Here is a 16,774-nt window from a genome sequence, read left to right on the forward strand (position 1 = left end):
GAATGACTGTTCCCTTAACTGTCGTTCCAGGAGCGCTTGCACCTCCCTGGAGGGGACTGGAAGACTCGGAGGTAAAAAACCATTTCCCCTTGACTAGACTTTAGAGGAGCTCTGCCCCCCTCGGCCTCAACAGGACACCGTTTATGTGCCCCCTCACACAAGCTTCACCTGACACAGCTCCCTGAGCTTCTCCCGTTGCCATTTCTTCCCTTCTGCCAAACGGCCAGCTATAGCTCCCCCCGTCCATTAGGGGACTGCAGCCACCCATCCGTCCACCGTTGCTGGGCTGCTCCAAAATGCAGCACTTCCCCATAACGTACCCAGGCAGCTGGGAAGCAGCTTCTCAGCCTGAAGCTCTGAGAACTTTGGAACTCACTCTCCCAACCCCTTAAGATGTGGTTGCCCTGCCACTCATCCAGAGCCAGGCTTCTTGCCTCACTCCCATTCCCACAGCATCTGAGGGGCCAGCCACAGCAGTTACGGTCTCTCTGTTGGTCACTTTTTCTAGGCCTGCAGGAGACGAGCTGGGAGAAGCGCTGAGCGACACCCTGACCCTTGAAGAACAGCTACGTAAGGTGCAGGGCGAGCTCTATCACCTGCGATGGAGCGCAAAGGATATCGCCGAGCGTGCTGTCCAGGAAGCCTTGAAGCAGGCTGAGCTCCCAGGCTTTAGCGGATGGGTAAGGGCACGCTGCAGAAGGCTCTACTGGGAGGTTTCTCTCCTCCCTCGGGCATGTATTCTACTCCAGGTCCCTGTCCTAGCTAGCCAAAAGGCTGGTGCTGCTGGAACAAGGGCTGTGCGTGGCCAGTTGCTCCACGCTTCCTTATGGGGGAAGAGAGAGCCGTGGTGGGAAGTAGAGTTGTCTTAGTCATACCTTCCTCTCCGCCCAGATCTTGGGTCCTCCTCAAGGGAGGACCGGAAAGAAAGAGTGGTCTCAGCAGTCCATATTTACCCCAGTCCCATCTCACAGCCAGAAGGCTTCTCTGTCCCTGCTGCCTGGCACGGGGCATCTCCACAGGAAAAGCCCGTTCCCACAGCTTCAGCATTCCGAGCAGCGGAGTGAGCAGCCCCTCCATTCTGATACCGGTCAATCCGAGTAGAGCAAACCTGGGAGGTTTCCGGGCAATTCCGGCGTTCCTTCCATCTGAGTTCAACCTTGTCCCAGGTCACCTTGGCTGGCCTTGCAGGGGAGCTGCTTGCCCCGTTCCTTTTCCTTCTAACAGGCGCTCTCCTTTGTGTTCCCTCCCAGGCTGTGCAAGAGATAATCGATCATGTCGTGGAGAAGGTGGAAGAAAACCAAGTCCCGATGCCTGATTATGCCCTCAAATCATCAGGTGCCGTGACACTGTACCATCCAACCAGTTCCAAAGCGCTTCCTGTCCTGCTTGACAATACGGGCATTGGAACGCATCCAGTGGCAGGAGGCAAGGGGCGAGAAGTCAAGGGCCACCTCGTGCCCTGCAAATGTACCCACGGCCAGAGTCTGTAAGGGGCCAGACCACATCTGAAGAACAGAAGGCCTAGTTGACCTTCTTGTCCTTTTCCACAGCCCCTTAGGACAGTTTGATGAGTCCCTGCTGGGTGTTCCAGAGGGATCATGCCAGTAAGAAAGAGGGGAAGCCCACTGTAGGAGACGGATGACCACTTAGAAGCATTTCTCAAGTCACTAGTGCAACATTGCTCCTGACATTGCTCCGTGATCGTGCTCATCTTTGAATTTCCAGGGGCTGCTGTCATTCATTCAAGAACTTCTCCATCCCTCTGGAATACAAAAGGAAAAGTCTTTTGTATTCCCTGCCGCTGGTGGATTACGTGAGGTCTCCAGAGGTTATCCTTGAGGTAGGAGGAGCACCAAGAAAGAGAAAAACAGAGGTGGGGGGGAGGAACCAAAGGCGCTGCTGAGCGTCGCCTTTACCCTTGTCTTTGCTCCTCCGAGCGTTCTTTTCCTGCCGCCGCCTTGCACAGACCTCCTCGCCTCCTGTGTCTGCCTGTTGAGTATTTCCTCTCCCGGAGTGTCCCAGGCGCTCCGCGCAAGCTTCTAACAGGCCAGCTTGGTCCGGCAGTCTTTGTCTTCCCAGTCGCTGTGAAAACTGTCGGCGTGGCCGGGAAGGAGAATGGACAAGGTGCCTGCAGAGGTCTGGGCTGTGAGCTCCGCGGGGCTCTTAGTGAGCACAAGTGGGCGCTGAGAGCCTGCACTGTTGGAGGGCCCCACGTTGTGTTGGCCAGCCGTCCTGGCACTGCTCGCTGCTCGCTGCTCCTGAGCGGCCTGCACAAGTTGAAGAGTTGGCTGGTGCCAGTGGCAGGAGTTGGGCCTGGATGTGTGGGGTGCCAGACTTATCCAGGCTTGTTGGTGCCGAATACAGGGCCGTTGTGACCCAGCAGAAGGGGCCCTGGGGGAGTCCAGCTTGGGCGAGAGCAGGGATTGAGTGACTTGCTTATCTTGCGCTGATAAGCACTGGACCTGAACAGGGGCAGGAGATGAGCAATTTGTTCATCTTAACAAGATGCAGCGCCTGACGGGTCTGCTCCTTAATCAACTAAGTGACGCCTGGGGTGAGGGGGAGCCTTCACAGCTTGACGTTACTTTGGTAAAACTAAACAGACCACTGCTCCTCTGTACTGAATGCCTTTGTTCTCTGCCACTTCCCCCCCCAGCCCCAATCAACTGCACAACAAGCCTTGTTAAGGGCCAATCGACACACAATACCTGACTTAGTCCCACCTCGCCAAAAGTATAAATCTGGCATTTAGAATCCTCTTTTCTGAGGACGAGAACTCCAACTATCCGGACGGGTCGACGGGCCTGGACCTCTCTCCTCCCCAAGCAGGGACGCCTCTTTGGTAAGACTTGCGCCTCCGATTATGTCGGATGTTACCCCGGGAAAACTATCATTAACAAAAGCGCTGAACTATTAACTTGAGCTCAAAATTGTTGCAGTTAGTGCATTTATCAACGGCAATTCCGAACTTTTATATCTGTCGCTTCAATAAATTACCTATTTTTCTTTTCAACTTTGCGAAACTGTTTCAGTGAAAGTCCTTAGTGGGGCTCTGACAGGCAAACGTTGACTCTGATAAGTGGCTACACACATAACCCTTTAGACATAAACCGTTGACCAAGTCTGGGACTAAGACTGGACCTAGCCGCACCTAGGCTCCTCTCTGAGAAGGAGTTTAGAAAGCAAGGGGGTCCTTTCTGAACCTCGTGACTCAACGGGAGGGCCTCCCTCAGCCACATATCAGACTTGTACCCTTTCACGCGACAGTAAAATTGGCGTCACGGACAGGATTGCCATGGATAAACTGCTGCAAAAATATAAGTGTGCACCATCCCAAGCGGGAATAGAATGGGCCCAAAAATTTTGGAAAGATGAGGATAAAGTGATAGAGAGGATAGAACAGTGTAGAAGTGAGCAAAAGATTAAAAAAGGTAAAGGCAAAGGAATTGTTTGTGCAGTGTTGGGGGCTTGTTTATCCTGTGCACAAAGGGAAATTAAAGAGTCCCCTCCCCCCGAACGAATTGCAGATGTAGAATATGCCTCTCTGAAATCAGAAAATGAAGTATTGAAAACTTCATTAACCTTTGAAAAGGAAAAAGGTGAGAAATTTGGAACACGAGTAGATGCCCTCGTGATTGAAAACCAAAGCTTAAAAACAGAAAATAAGGAACTTAAAATGCTATTAGCCTCAGCGGAAAGGCGAGAAAAACAACTGCAGGAAAAGTTAAATCTTTTACTGAATCAAATGCCATCCTCGGTCTCGGCTAAACAGATCCGCAAATTAATACACTGTGCAGATCCCGAGACATGGGATGGAGACATCTGGTATGATAACGATAATGATGAACCGGTGGAAGATTTTGATCTTACCCCAGAACCTGTGCCTATACGACCACTGATTAAAACTGAAACTACAAATGAGGGGGATGATGATGTTCGTACTACTGTACGCACTATTCCCTGGTCTCCTGCTGAATTAGCAAAGTTGCAGGAAAAGTATTCCAGGAACCCGGAGGAGTCTGAGACGGAATACGTGTGGCGAGTCTCCCTTACTGGGGGGGACCGAATTTTACTAAGCGAGGAAGAAGCAGGAGGCTATTGGGGCCCTGGAGTGTTTTTAACCACTACACCAGGCAATCATAATTATTCATTAACGACACGGGCTGCCTATTGGGCTGGCGGCATAGACCCGCAAGAAAGAGGAGATCCCCTTGTTATCAAAACATCAGGATTCTCTGACTTGGCTGTGTCTGTACAAAAGGCAGCCTGCATACAAGCAATGTATGAGAGGGATGTGTTAAGGAAATCCCCAATGCTAGCCCCTATTGACCCAGCAAGGTTAACTCCCCTCATCCGTGGCCTCCCGGACAGCTTAAAGACATATGTAGCTAATGTCCAGGATAGGATCAGAGCCACCGGGGAGGCTAATGCTGTACCTTACCGTGCACCCCGAGTTGGGAGACACAGGGATCAGTCAATTCCCACCTGGAGCGAGTTTGTAAAAGAGGTAGTGAATTATGGGCGCCGCATGGGTTGGATTGGACCGACCACTGGGAAACCGCCAGAACCACCCCCTCGACGAGTTCGTCAGGTCCACACCACTAAGCCTAAATCAGAGTTCAAACTAAAGTTTGATAAGGAACGTAATGATCTGTGGCGCAGAGCCTTGGCGATGGGAGTGCCACGACAATTACTATACGGCACATCCACTGCTGATCTCCGAGCTCTGGTACAATCACTAAGCCAAAGAATTGATTCAGTGGGGGGAAGTCAGACGGCTGGAAATAAATCAGTTCCTGTTAGATCCTTGCCCTCAGCCCCACAGCAGGAGCTGATTGATTTAGTAGATACTCAAACAAAAAACTTGCATCCCCGGGGAGGACAGTGAGCCACCCTGCCCGGCAAGTGCTAACTATACAATGGCTCTTTGATAAACACCATGAACCTGTCATTGCTATTCCAGTAGGACCAAGGAGAATTTTTACATATTTCCTCATTGATACGGGTGCTCAAATGTCAGTAATCACCAAGGAGACCGCGGAATGCCTAAATGTGAAACCCGGTCGCCGTAAGGTAAAATTTACAGGGATTGATGGGATCGTAAAGGAATGCCCCACAGCAAAAATTGCCTTGTGGCTCCCAGGTGAGAGCAAATTGACCCGCACTGAAGTACTGGTCGGTGCTGCAAACACCAACATATTGGGATTTGATGTATTGTATGGCAGAGTGTGGAAACTCCCTGATGGGTCAGTCTGGAGTTTCGCCGGACGAGGTGATGGAGAAATAGCATGGCTTGAAAAGGATGAAACTAAAGCTATAAACTTATTAGAGATGTCTATACCTCTACCCCCATCAAGAATTACTAATGTAAAGCAGTACCCCCTGCCAGCAGCCGCACATTCGGGCATTGACGGGGTGGTAACAGATTTAGAAAAAAGAGGTATTATCACTCGCACACACTCCCCCTATAATTCTCCTGTCTGGCCAGTAAAAAAGCCAAATGGACAGTGGCGGCTTACAATTGATTATAGGCGATTGAATGCCAATACTGCACCTTTAACAGCAGCCATACCAAACATTGCAGAATTAGTAACCCAAATTCAGGGAGCATCGCACCCATGGATGGCAACTTTAGATGTCAAAGATATGTTCTTTATGATCCCACTCCAGGAACACGATAAAGCCCAATTCGCTTTTACCTGGAAAGGGGTACAGTACACCTTTAATAGGCTGCCTCAGGGATATAAACACTCTCCCACCATTGCTCACAATGTTTTGGCGAAGGTTTTATCAGAAATTCCCAGCCCACAGGGTGTCACGATCTATCAATATATTGATGACATACTGATAGGAGGAGAAAACTCAGAGGAAGTCGGGCATACCATGGAAGGTATACAAGAAAAATTGATGACTTTGGGACTAGACATTCCCCCATCCAAGTGTCAGGGACCTGCCCAGGAGGTTAAGTTCCTGGGAGTTTGGTGGATTAAAGGAGCCGCCTCTGTTCCCCCTGACACCCTGGAAAAAATAGAGCATGGGCAGAATCCATCTAGCATAAAGGAGTTACAGCAAGTTCTGGGAACCTTAGGCTATTGGCGCAAACATATCCCTGGTTTTTCTATTATTGCCCGTCCCTTATACAATCTGCTCAGGAAAGGTAAATCATGGGAATGGACTAAACAGCACGAGACTGCGTTAGAATTGTTAATAAGAGAACTGAGGCTATTTCAACAGCTAGGCCCCTTACACCCGACTGACCCTATCCACGTAGAGTGGGGATTCAGTGAACATGGTTCCCATTGTAACCTATGGCAAAAGGGACCAGAAGGGCCAGAGAGACCGCTAGAGTTTAGCTCCCATTCTTTCAATGACACCGAAATGAGATATTCAGACCTTGAAAAAGGCTTGCTATCCTTAGTGCGAGCAGTGAAAAAAGTGGAACAGATAAGAAAAGAACAGAGTGTGATCATTCGGGGACCTTTCCGTCTTCTGGATATAGTTCGGAAGGGTACGGCACCACCTGCAGGCATTGCCCAGAAGCCTACAGTCCGTAAATGGTACGCCTACCTGGAAAGTATCAATGACATCATGCCTATTACGGAAGGCAGCATTAAAGTATCTAAATTGCAGAAAGATATAGACAGCACATTGTTATTCCAAACTCCATCAAGCAAACAATCTCCAATTCAGGAGGCACCTCCTCTGAAGGAAGGCAGTGACCTTAAAGGGGTATGGTTCACTGATGAGTCATCTTACAGGCAAAACAATGAGTGGAATTATAAGGCTGTGGCGCTGGAAGTGGCCACAGGGGAAAAGTTAAGCGAAACAGGTAAAGGAAGTGCACAAGTAGGGGAGCTTAGGGCAGTCCTATTAGCCGCCCGACATGGTGCCAGCCATATCTACACCGACTCATATGCTGTTTTTAAAGGAGCCACAGAGTGGGTAGGCCACTGGGCAGTCAATGACTGGCAGGTAAACAGAGTCCCAGTCTGGCAAACTGACAGCTGGAAACAATTGCTAGAAATAGGAGAACAAAGGCTGCTGCATATCGGATGGGTGAAAGGACATGATCGATCAGCTTCTATTGCTGCCCAGTTCAATCAACAAGTCGATAGCCTCACACGACTACAGAAAATTGATGTCGTGAGTAATGAGCATGAATGGGAACGCTTGCTTGAATGGTTGCACATAAAACGAGGCCACACTGGGCGAGCCGATTTGTATCGAGAAGGTATAGCCCGAGGATGGCCCATATCAGTAAAGCTGTGTGAGCAAGTAGTAACTGCCTGTTCACAATGTCGTCTGCGACTTAACAAAGATCATCCAAGTAAAGCACCTCCCCTGCATATCCGGGACAAGAAAACACTGTGGCACACCTGGCAGATTGACTACATTGGCCCACTACGACCCTCAGGAGGTAAAAAATACATACTGGTGGGAGTGGAAGTCATTTCAGGAGTTACCATGGCTACAGCTGTCACAGCTGCCACTGGTGAAAACACAGTCCATAGTCTGAAGGAATGGTTTAGTACACTTCCCCTTCCTGAAGAGATTCAAAGTGATAACGGGTCACATTTTTCAGCTACAGTAGTACAAGACTGGGCAAAGGAAGAAGGCATCCGGTGGGTATTCCATACTCCTTACTACCCCCAAGCCAATGGTATCGTGGAGCGAACAAATGGCTTGGTCAAGCGATTTGCTAAAACTCGTGAATCTGGATGGCATCTACGACTGTCCAGTGCCATCTATCAATTAAACAATAGATGGAGCGGAGACGGTTGCCCAAAGATGAAAGCTTTTTGTGCTTCTGCCACAACTTTAGTGCCAAAGGCAGATGTAAAACCTGGGGAATACCCTACTGGCTTTTATGCAGGCCAGCCTGTGCTGGTTAAAATGCCTCACATTGGGCCAGTGGCAATGGTACTAACAACTCCAAAGAATCTTTATGCTTGGGAAGCGAAAGACAGTTCTGGAAAACTCCATCGAATCAGCACTAGGTGGATAGTACCCACCTTCTAACCTAATATCTGCCAGTCAAATCAAGACCGAGCACTTCTTTTGTGTTCACAGGTACTCCGAATGACAGGAAATTGCACCTGGGATCACGGACTCCCCTACACCAATCTAGAGTGCCCCCAAGGGCTACTGATTTTTATTTGTTGCATATTTCTATTTCTAATTCTTATACTTATCTGGAAACCAAAGTTTTAATATGGCCATGGTTAACAAAACTGTGATATTGTTTGAGGCCATAGTTGAAATAATTTGTGTGTTTAGTAAAATGTTGGTTTGGAATATATTCCAGGCTTAACTGTGTTTATCATTACTGCTGTTCTGTTTGTACTATTTACTGTTAAGTAGTAACCAAAGTTTTGATTATGAGCCTATTATGTGTAAGTAGTTTTAGGATAAGTTTAATATATATATACGTGTTAGGTATAGTAATTGTGTGTGTGATCCATAGAGACTATGATCGAAGAAGTAAAAGAACCTTAGAGATATTACAGGACAACACTGCTTTTAAGCTAATGCAAGGATTTTTTAGGATGATGGAGTGGACTCAGGGTACTACTTGCTTAATGATGCCAACAACCCCTGCGGAGGGACTCCCTTTTATGGTGATTCCTCTTGACCTAAGTGGAGCACTGTCTGATCTGTGGAAAAGAAATGACACTCTAATACAAGACTTAACATGGATGAATGTAGAAAATACTACTTCTTTAAACTATACATATCCCTTGGGCCTTAACCTTAGCAATATATGGGATACCAATTGCACTATGCAATATTGGCCACAGAATCCTTGGATAAACCCACGCAGAGCAGCTGATAACAACAATGTACCTGCAAATGTCAGTTGCACTGAGGTACCTTGGCTTAATCAGCCTGCTCGGCCGTTCTGGGGTTTGCCTATTACATTCCAATATAATGTCCCAGTAGAAGCTGAATGGTGTATTGAGTTTCCTTCTAAGTATGGATCTGACTGTGGCCCACAATCTAATAATTTATCTTGCATATGGACCACCACTGATCACAAAAAACGTTTTGAACAATGGGTGAGGAGACCCCAATATACCACGCCATTGGGACCAGACAGGTTATGGAATTGTACTAACAAAATAAATTGCTCCAATATTGATGATTATCTATGGGTATGGTTTGCCTCAGACCTCTATCATGCCTTACGAAGTATATGTCTGTGTCATAATTATAGTGCTCCAATCCCTGGGCCAGCACCAGACTGTAAAAAGGAGGTGACGCCTGGAAACATCACTGTCTGGTCAGTGTACAATTCTGGTAAATGTAGAATCCCTACGAGACATTATAGGAACGGACACTCCATGCGTAGCGTAGTAGAAAACAGTACGTGTACCACTCTAATGTTACCTGCACCACCTGATACCATATGGGTATGTTCTGATGGACTGATATCGGATTACATTCAACCCTATTGGGATGGGTTGGAATGCACTTTAGGACTTCCAAGTTTATGTCCTACAATAGCTTTTAATTACACTCAATCATTGACGAAAGTAAGAGGGTACAGAACAAAGAGAAACGTATTACCCCCCACGTCATGGCCAAGTTATTATACACCGGGAATGAGGATAAATTTAGCCATGAAAGCATTCTGGGGTCACTGGACAGTAATAGTTAACAATCGACTTTATATAGAAAATCTAACGTGGCAAGTAGAGACTCTTGCTAATTGGACACGAACTGCCATCAAGGCTAGCAACACCCAGCTACAAGCAACCTCACAGATGACCTTACAAAATCGATTGGCCTTGGATATACTACTACTGAAGGAGAACGGCATTTGTGGGTGGCTAAATAACACCTATCCCAATGAAACTTGTTGTGTTTCAATCCCAAATGTGTCTGTTACCTTGCACGAAGCGATGGATGAGATGAGAAAAATTGCAGACCAGACCCGCGAACTCCGTGAGAAAATGAAACCAGGAGACTGGCAGTGGACTGGGTGGATTTCAAAAGTTTTCAGTTGGTTTGGATTAAAAGTGAGTGGATGGATTCAGAATCTAATCCAGTATGCATTAATGTTTATCATAATGATTGTTATTCTTGGAATTGGATTGTCATGTGTGAAAACTATGATAACTAGAGCTGTAACTACACAAGTCAGGATGCTTCAAGTCTGTGATACTGAATATGTCCCTTTAATACCATCCCCTATTGAAAATTATGAGAATGAAAACACGGGAGAGAGAGATGGATCCCTCAACCTGCCTAAATCCAAATTATATGATGTTCCTCTTGGCGAGTTGTGACTAAAGTCACGGGGTGGATAATGTGGGGTGCCAGACTTATCCAGGCTTGTTGGTGCCGAATACAGGGCCGTTGTGACCCAGCAGAAGGGGCCCTGGGGGAGTCCAGCTTGGGCGAGAGCAGGGATTGAGTGACTTGCTTATCTTGCGCTGATAAGCACTGGACCTGAACAGGGGCAGGAGATGAGCAATTTGTTCATCTTAACAAGATGCAGCGCCTGACGGGTCTGCTCCTTAATCAACTAAGTGACGCCTGGGGTGAGGGGGAGCCTTCACAGCTTGACGTTACTTTGGTAAAACTAAACAGACCACCGCTCCTCTGTACTGAATGCCTTTGTTCTCTGCCACTTCCCCCCCCAGCCCCAATCAACTGCACAACAAGCCTTGTTAAGGGCCAATCGACACACAATACCTGACTTAGTCCCACCTCGCCAAAAGTATAAATCTGGCATTTAGAATCCTCTTTTCTGAGGACGAGAACTCCAACTATCCGGACGGGTCGACGGGCCTGGACCTCTCTCCTCCCCAAGCAGGGACGCCTCTTTGGTAAGACTTGCGCCTCCGATTATGTCGGATGTTACCCCGGGAAAACTATCATTAACAAAAGCGCTGAACTATTAACTTGAGCTCAAAATTGTTGCAGTTAGTGCATTTATCAACGGCAATTCCGAACTTTTATATCTGTCGCTTCAATAAATTACCTATTTTTCTTTTCAACTTTGCGAAACTGTTTCAGTGAAAGTCCTTAGTGGGGCTCTGACAGGCAAACGTTGACTCTGATAAGTGGCTACACACATAACCCTTTAGACATAAACCGTTGACCAAGTCTGGGACTAAGACTGGACCTAGCCGCACCTAGGCTCCTCTCTGAGAAGGAGTTTAGAAAGCAAGGGGGTCCTTTCTGAACCTCGTGACTCAACGGGAGGGCCTCCCTCAGCCACATATCAGACTTGTACCCTTTCACGCGACAGGATGAGAGGGAGCGATTGCTTCCCCTTACAGGAAAGGCTCGTCCAGGTGGGCCCTTAGTTGCCACCTGCTCTGGGCAGGTGCCTTTCAGCCACACCGTCCCTTGCTTGTTCTTGGCGAGTTGCTCTGGACGGGGAGAGGCCGGAGAGTTTGTACAAGTAGCGCACCCAGCTGCCTGCCCTCGAAGCGCTTCTCCGCTGAAGGGGTCTTGTGAGGCGTGAATTCTCGCCACGGCTTCTCTGCGCGGTACCCGCAGGGAGCGACCGGAGGCAGCGGCTGGGGTTCAGGGCAGAGCTGATTGCCCAGCTCAGTTCCTAATCCTCTGATGCTGGCGGCGGGAATGAGAGCCAGGGCACCCTTCTCCAGCTGAACGTAGTTTCTTCTTCTCCTCCGCCTCCTTTTCAGCCAGACAATCACCCGGGAAACTGCTGGCCCTTCCCAGGAAGTCGGGGACACGTCCTGATCAAGCTGTCTCTGCCAATCACTCCCAGAGCTGTCACCATGGACCACGTTTCAGGGAGTGCGTTCCATCGAGACAGCATCCCCAGCGCTCCAAAGGACTTTGCAGTCTACGTAAGTCATTTGTCGAGTTGGGGGCGGGGGGTGCCTATGGGTCAAAGAGTCCAGCGGCCCGCGGCTTCCTCCTGGCTCGCACAAGAAACAAGCTCCTCAGAGTTCCTCTCTTGCCATTGTATTCCTCTTTCCATATCCAACGGACCGCTCGAAAGGAAGCTTCTGGGGCAAGGTGGTACTCCAGGAGCCACAGGAAAAAGGAGCTGGCATGGTGCACGGTCCTGGACCTTCTGGCCTCCAATCCCAGTGGGCATGTGTCATCCTCAGGGTACCCCCACCGCCCCCACCCCCACCCCGGGAGCGTCTGCTCCTTTTCTGACTGGCAGCTTAGACTCCTTGAGTAGGCAAGTGTGGCATGCTACTTAGCTGCAGCTTCTCGTCGTCCTCTTGCGCTCATCTTCCTTGGGCTAGGTAGCCAAAATAAACCAGTACTCTGCCGACTGAAGTTAAGTCTTCGCACTGTGTACCAAACGCTCTTGTTTTCTCTACCCCCCGTCTTTCTCTAGGGCCTGAAGGAAGGACGTGAGGAGCAGGGCACGTTCCTGGGAGAGTTCACGTTCCTGGCAGCACTGAATCCCAGACAGACCTTCCAGCTGAAAGTACGGGGACCAAGAGGGAGGAGAGTTGTAGGAGAGGAGGAGGAGGAGGAGAAATGTGGTCAGTGGAGGAGAAGCTTCCCCTCCAAAGGGCGAGAGGCAGCCCTCTCCTTGAGCGTGTGCCACGCTGGCCTTTCTTCTGCTTTAACCTCCTAAGGGCGTACGCCTGGACTGCCGTTCTTCTTTGCTTTCGTCTTGGCTTTAAGCTTCAGTGCTCAACAACCGCCACAGTTGAAGCTGAAATCAGCTGGACTGTCTGGACTCCAAGTGCATACAAGCGGCCACATCCCGTAGTGCGCGCTACTACGGGCCTGCTAGTTCAAGCCTAGAAATACTGGGCTTTCTGAGGATTCTGTTGTTGCTGGTAGCGAGTAGCGAGAAGGGAGGCCATTCTGTGTCAGTGGCTTTCTAGAGAAGGCAACGAGGCATTATACTAACCCCACTGGGTCTTGTGACTGTGGAAGCATGTGCCTCAAAGCAGGCGAGAAGCACTTGCCAATCTATGTGCGCAAGCTTCTGGTAGCTGCTTCTTCCTTGACTGATCTTATGGCCAAATGAGGTAGAGCAGGATAAGAAGGTCCTGACCATGAGAGGTCAAAAGACCTCGCAGGGCAGCCAGAAGTAAGCTGTTGAAGGAGTCCATTGCTGTGGCACTCCTCTGTCAGTTGTCGCCTGCCAGAGAGGAAAAGGCAACTCATTTCTTCTTCTCATTTCAGAACGAGCTCTCTGGGGTCGTGAAGTACATCAGGCTGGAAGTGCTGAGCAACTGGGGCCACCCAGACTACACCTGCCTGTATCGATTCAGGGTGCACGGTGATCCTCCCAAAGACGATGAGGGGAGAGGTGTCAGTTTCGTCTGGCAATAAATTCCATTGATTTTCACCAAGTCAAGTTTGAGTCTCTCGTGCCTGTGACGCTAACTGCTAAGAGAGCTCCCTGTCCTCCTCTCGACCCATGAGCTCATCGCAGACTTCCCGGGAGGAAGAGGTGAGGGAAAAAAGGACTAAGAACCATCTGCCTGCAGATATCTTCATTTTTATTTGTGTTGGAGGACCTGAAGGCATGTGCAGCTAAAGAACGCCCAAGTGGTAAGAAGAAGACAGACTGAGAAGCAGGAAAGCACGGTAAAAGTTTGGGTGCCCAGAACTGCGTAGGATAGGCTACCCACTCAAGATAGCATGGTAACTTAAAGTTCAACATGTCCTGCCCAAGTCAAGACACCTTTCCTAGAGGGGAACTCTGTCTCAAGCTGCCTCTGAACGGCCGTCGAGGGGCCTCAGCTGCTCCCGCTGGGCGCGCCATCTCCTCCCATGGCGTGCGGGGGGATGCGCGCGTGTCACCTCTGGAACCTGGCTCTCATCCAACACAGCACCCGCTCTGGCAGAGCCATTTCTTTGTGCGGGCTAGCTCTGGCGTTTCATCTGTGATTGGACGGGCTTCCTTTTGTCCTTTTGGGGATAAGGTCACATGGTTTTGCCAACTCTGTGAGTTGTTGGTTTGGGGAGAAAAGCAGAACACAAGGCGTCTGTTGTGTAGGGAAGAGGGGAGGACCCCGACCTCTAAAGAGCACGTGGAGCAGGAAACGTGCTCGGAGTCGAGTAGGCTCCCATCCTCTCCTGTAAACGTGTCTCCTGTCCTCGGGACGACAGAGCGCGGTGCCTACGGCAACAACCAGAAACGAACGAGCAAGGCACCCGTCCCGTGTGCCCTGTGGCCCCTTGCCTTTCTCAGGCTGCAAGAAGAGAGGCACCAAGCTGAACCTGAGCCCCCGTGAGAGAAACACCGCGTGGACTTGGCGCCTGACTTCCGTCACCTCTGAAGGCCCTCCTTGTACAGAGCGTCAAAAGCTGCAGAAGCCAGGAAAGGTTTCTTGCAGTTCCCAAATCTGTCCCTCTTCAGTGGGAATTCAAAGCGCTGGCCCCTTGGTAGGAGACGTTCTGGTTTTGTAGGATTTCCTCCCTTGCGGAGAGGAGGGCAAAACCTGCTCCCTGTCAGGTTGCATTTTGCCTCGAAACGGGGCGCTGCCTTTCCTATTGTGACATCGCTGGCCGACGTTGATGTCACAAAGCATCCTCAGCGCTGAGGTAGACACAGCAGGGCATAAGATCGGGGTTGTCCCTGCGCCTTTGTCACTCTCGCTCTCGAGGGAACGGAGATCGCAGAGGTTTTGGCTCGCTCCCGAGCAAGTAGGATGTTTGGTGCCCGTACCTCAGCGGATACGGGCAGACTGCCGCCCAAGGCCCACGATCTGAACGGGTATGCTGCAAAACGCCTTCTCTCCTTTCCCCAAGTGTTTGTTCTGCCTCATCAGTTGGGGTGGCTGTGGGCTGGGCAGGGGAAGAACACGAGGGCAGCCTGGGAGCTGGGTCTGGAGGTGGTGCAAGGCAGCAGCAGTCTCTTCGGTCTCTTCATGAACACCAGGACTAGGCCTAGAAAGCCTTTTGTCTCTGCAAAGGGAGGGACAAATCCGTTTTGGATCGCATGGACAGAGTGCCAGGCAGTTGCCCAGATACATCCCTGCCGTAGGAATTGCGAGAGCTTAGCACAGTCCTGTACTGCGCTCCGCGGATGGGTTAGGTCTTCCCGTTGAGCCGAACCAGAAGGACACTGATGTTTCCTCTGTTGGCAGTGGATTTGACTTGTGTTCCTGACAGATGAGGTTTCCTTTGGAAACCTGGTCAGCTCCTCACCAGTGGTCTGCCTTAGGAAAAGGAGCACAAGATCCTCTGAGGGGTCCAAAAAGTTTTCTAGTAGGACAAAAGGGCTTGTTTATTCCCGATGAAGTCTACGCTGTAAGCCTTTCAAGAGCCTCCTGGAACAGGCAGGAGGAGTTTCCGTCTTGCAGAGCGGTGTGTGCTGTCTCTCGGCAGATGAGGCCTCAGGGGAGCAGGGGCTAGCCACCAGGGTGTTTCTTTGGAGTTTCCTTGGTTCCCCATGGCTTGCCAGCATGCATTTACGTTCCATCCTCCCTCCCTCCTACCCAGTCTGCATTTGTCGCTGCCGTACCAAATGCCCCACTGGTGCAGTTGGTGACAACTCCACCACTGAACTCGAGCTTGTTCAGGACCGAGCCAGTCCTCACACCACAAACACCAAGTTCAAGACCTGCATTCCCTACTGCTGCTCTCGAGTCTGCTGCTGCTGCTGAACTGCACGGGTACCGCCAGCTTCACCATCCTTTTCCTCCTTGCTGCTCCGTAGGAAAATGAAGGCTCTGAAAACGGTGATGTGGGCGCTGCTTGTTGGTCTCTTCTGTGTGGGTGAGTCTCTGTAGAGCTCAGACCTGAGGGTGGCCCTTTGGAACCATTCTGCCCTGGTCCGCTTCCCCTGCTTTGACCAGAGGAGCCCGGCTAAGAGCAGAAAGTCCCCAACAGAGGTGTTCCAGTCCCTCCTGCTTCAGAGCAGAATGGGTGTGGGGGTGAGGAAGGGACGACTTGCCTTCCCTAGGAGGGCTAAGCCAGTTCTCTTAAGCCGAAGGAAGAGCTAGTGGCTAACCTTGGCTGCCCCAGGAGGTTGAGAAGCTTCTGCAGGAGCAGGAGCGTATTCCAAGGGAGGGCGTGTCCATCTACTGCGGAGCCCGTACACCATCATGACCTCTCTCAGCGGCTACAAGAGCAGAGAGAACTATGGCTCCTGGGAGAGACGCGGGAAAGGGGAGCGGGCAGCCTGAGGCATAACGCAGCCATAGACCAAGTTGAAAGTGTAAGGAGAGCTTTGGTGTATGTCCGACAGGTGTCTACCACGTGGGACAGGTTGGCGAAGCAAGCCTCTGGAGGACTGCAGCGGTATGCCAAGCCTACATCTATTTGTATATTCAGCCTTTCCAAATGCAGGTGACATTTAGGTCTCTTCCGATCAAGGCGGCTTCTGCCAGCGTAACTCCAGGGCAGAAAGTGCCACTCATTAAAAGCCTGTGGCTAGGGCTCGGGACAGTAGCCACCCTGGCAGGTCATTCAGGTGAAGGTCAACTGGACTGAACACCAGCGTCTCCACAGATTGTGGCATTGCACGCAGCTGAGAAAGAGCAATGATGAGGCAGATTTGGGCCTGCACAGGGTTCAGCCCAGCACTGCTTTGCGTGTGAAGACTTGAGTCCGTGGGTTTTGATGGCTAGTAGAGTCTTCAACATGCCTCCCACTTCAAAAATTCAGGAATTCCTTTGTGGGCACAGAATTCAGCGAGCAGCTTCGTAGCAATGAAGCTTCTGCGGGTGGTATCAAGGAAGGAGCTGCAATCAAACCACTCGTGGAGGCGTAGCAGGAACCTGCCCGATAGCTGCCGAGGGCAACGGGAAACTGAAGGAATACGTAGAAGAGGTTGCATGCACCTCTTGGCCTGTTGAATGAATGC

The 16,774-nt window shown here is 50.2% G+C and overlaps 1 protein-coding gene and 1 long non-coding RNA gene across 2 annotated transcripts in view; both read left to right on the forward strand.

Moving 5' to 3' along the window:
- Positions 1-16,774, forward strand: part of LOC142600431 (uncharacterized) — a 761,935-nt gene that overhangs the window by 126,731 nt on the left and 618,430 nt on the right. The window lies entirely within an intron of this gene.
- On the forward strand, positions 555-13,290 carry LOC142600822 (SUN domain-containing protein 3-like; the record flags this gene model as incomplete). The annotated part of the gene is given in 7 exon segments (XM_075747184.1): positions 555-680; positions 1,251-1,335; positions 1,726-1,785; positions 1,788-1,840; positions 11,661-11,828; positions 12,335-12,427; positions 13,141-13,290. Coding segments are annotated over 7 exon segments (735 nt in total), but the record flags the coding sequence as incomplete, so codon positions are not given.

This window comes from Balearica regulorum, chromosome 2 (genome assembly GCF_011004875.1).
Source record: "Balearica regulorum gibbericeps isolate bBalReg1 chromosome 2, bBalReg1.pri, whole genome shotgun sequence".
NCBI classification, from domain to species: Eukaryota; Metazoa; Chordata; class Aves; order Gruiformes; family Gruidae; genus Balearica; species Balearica regulorum.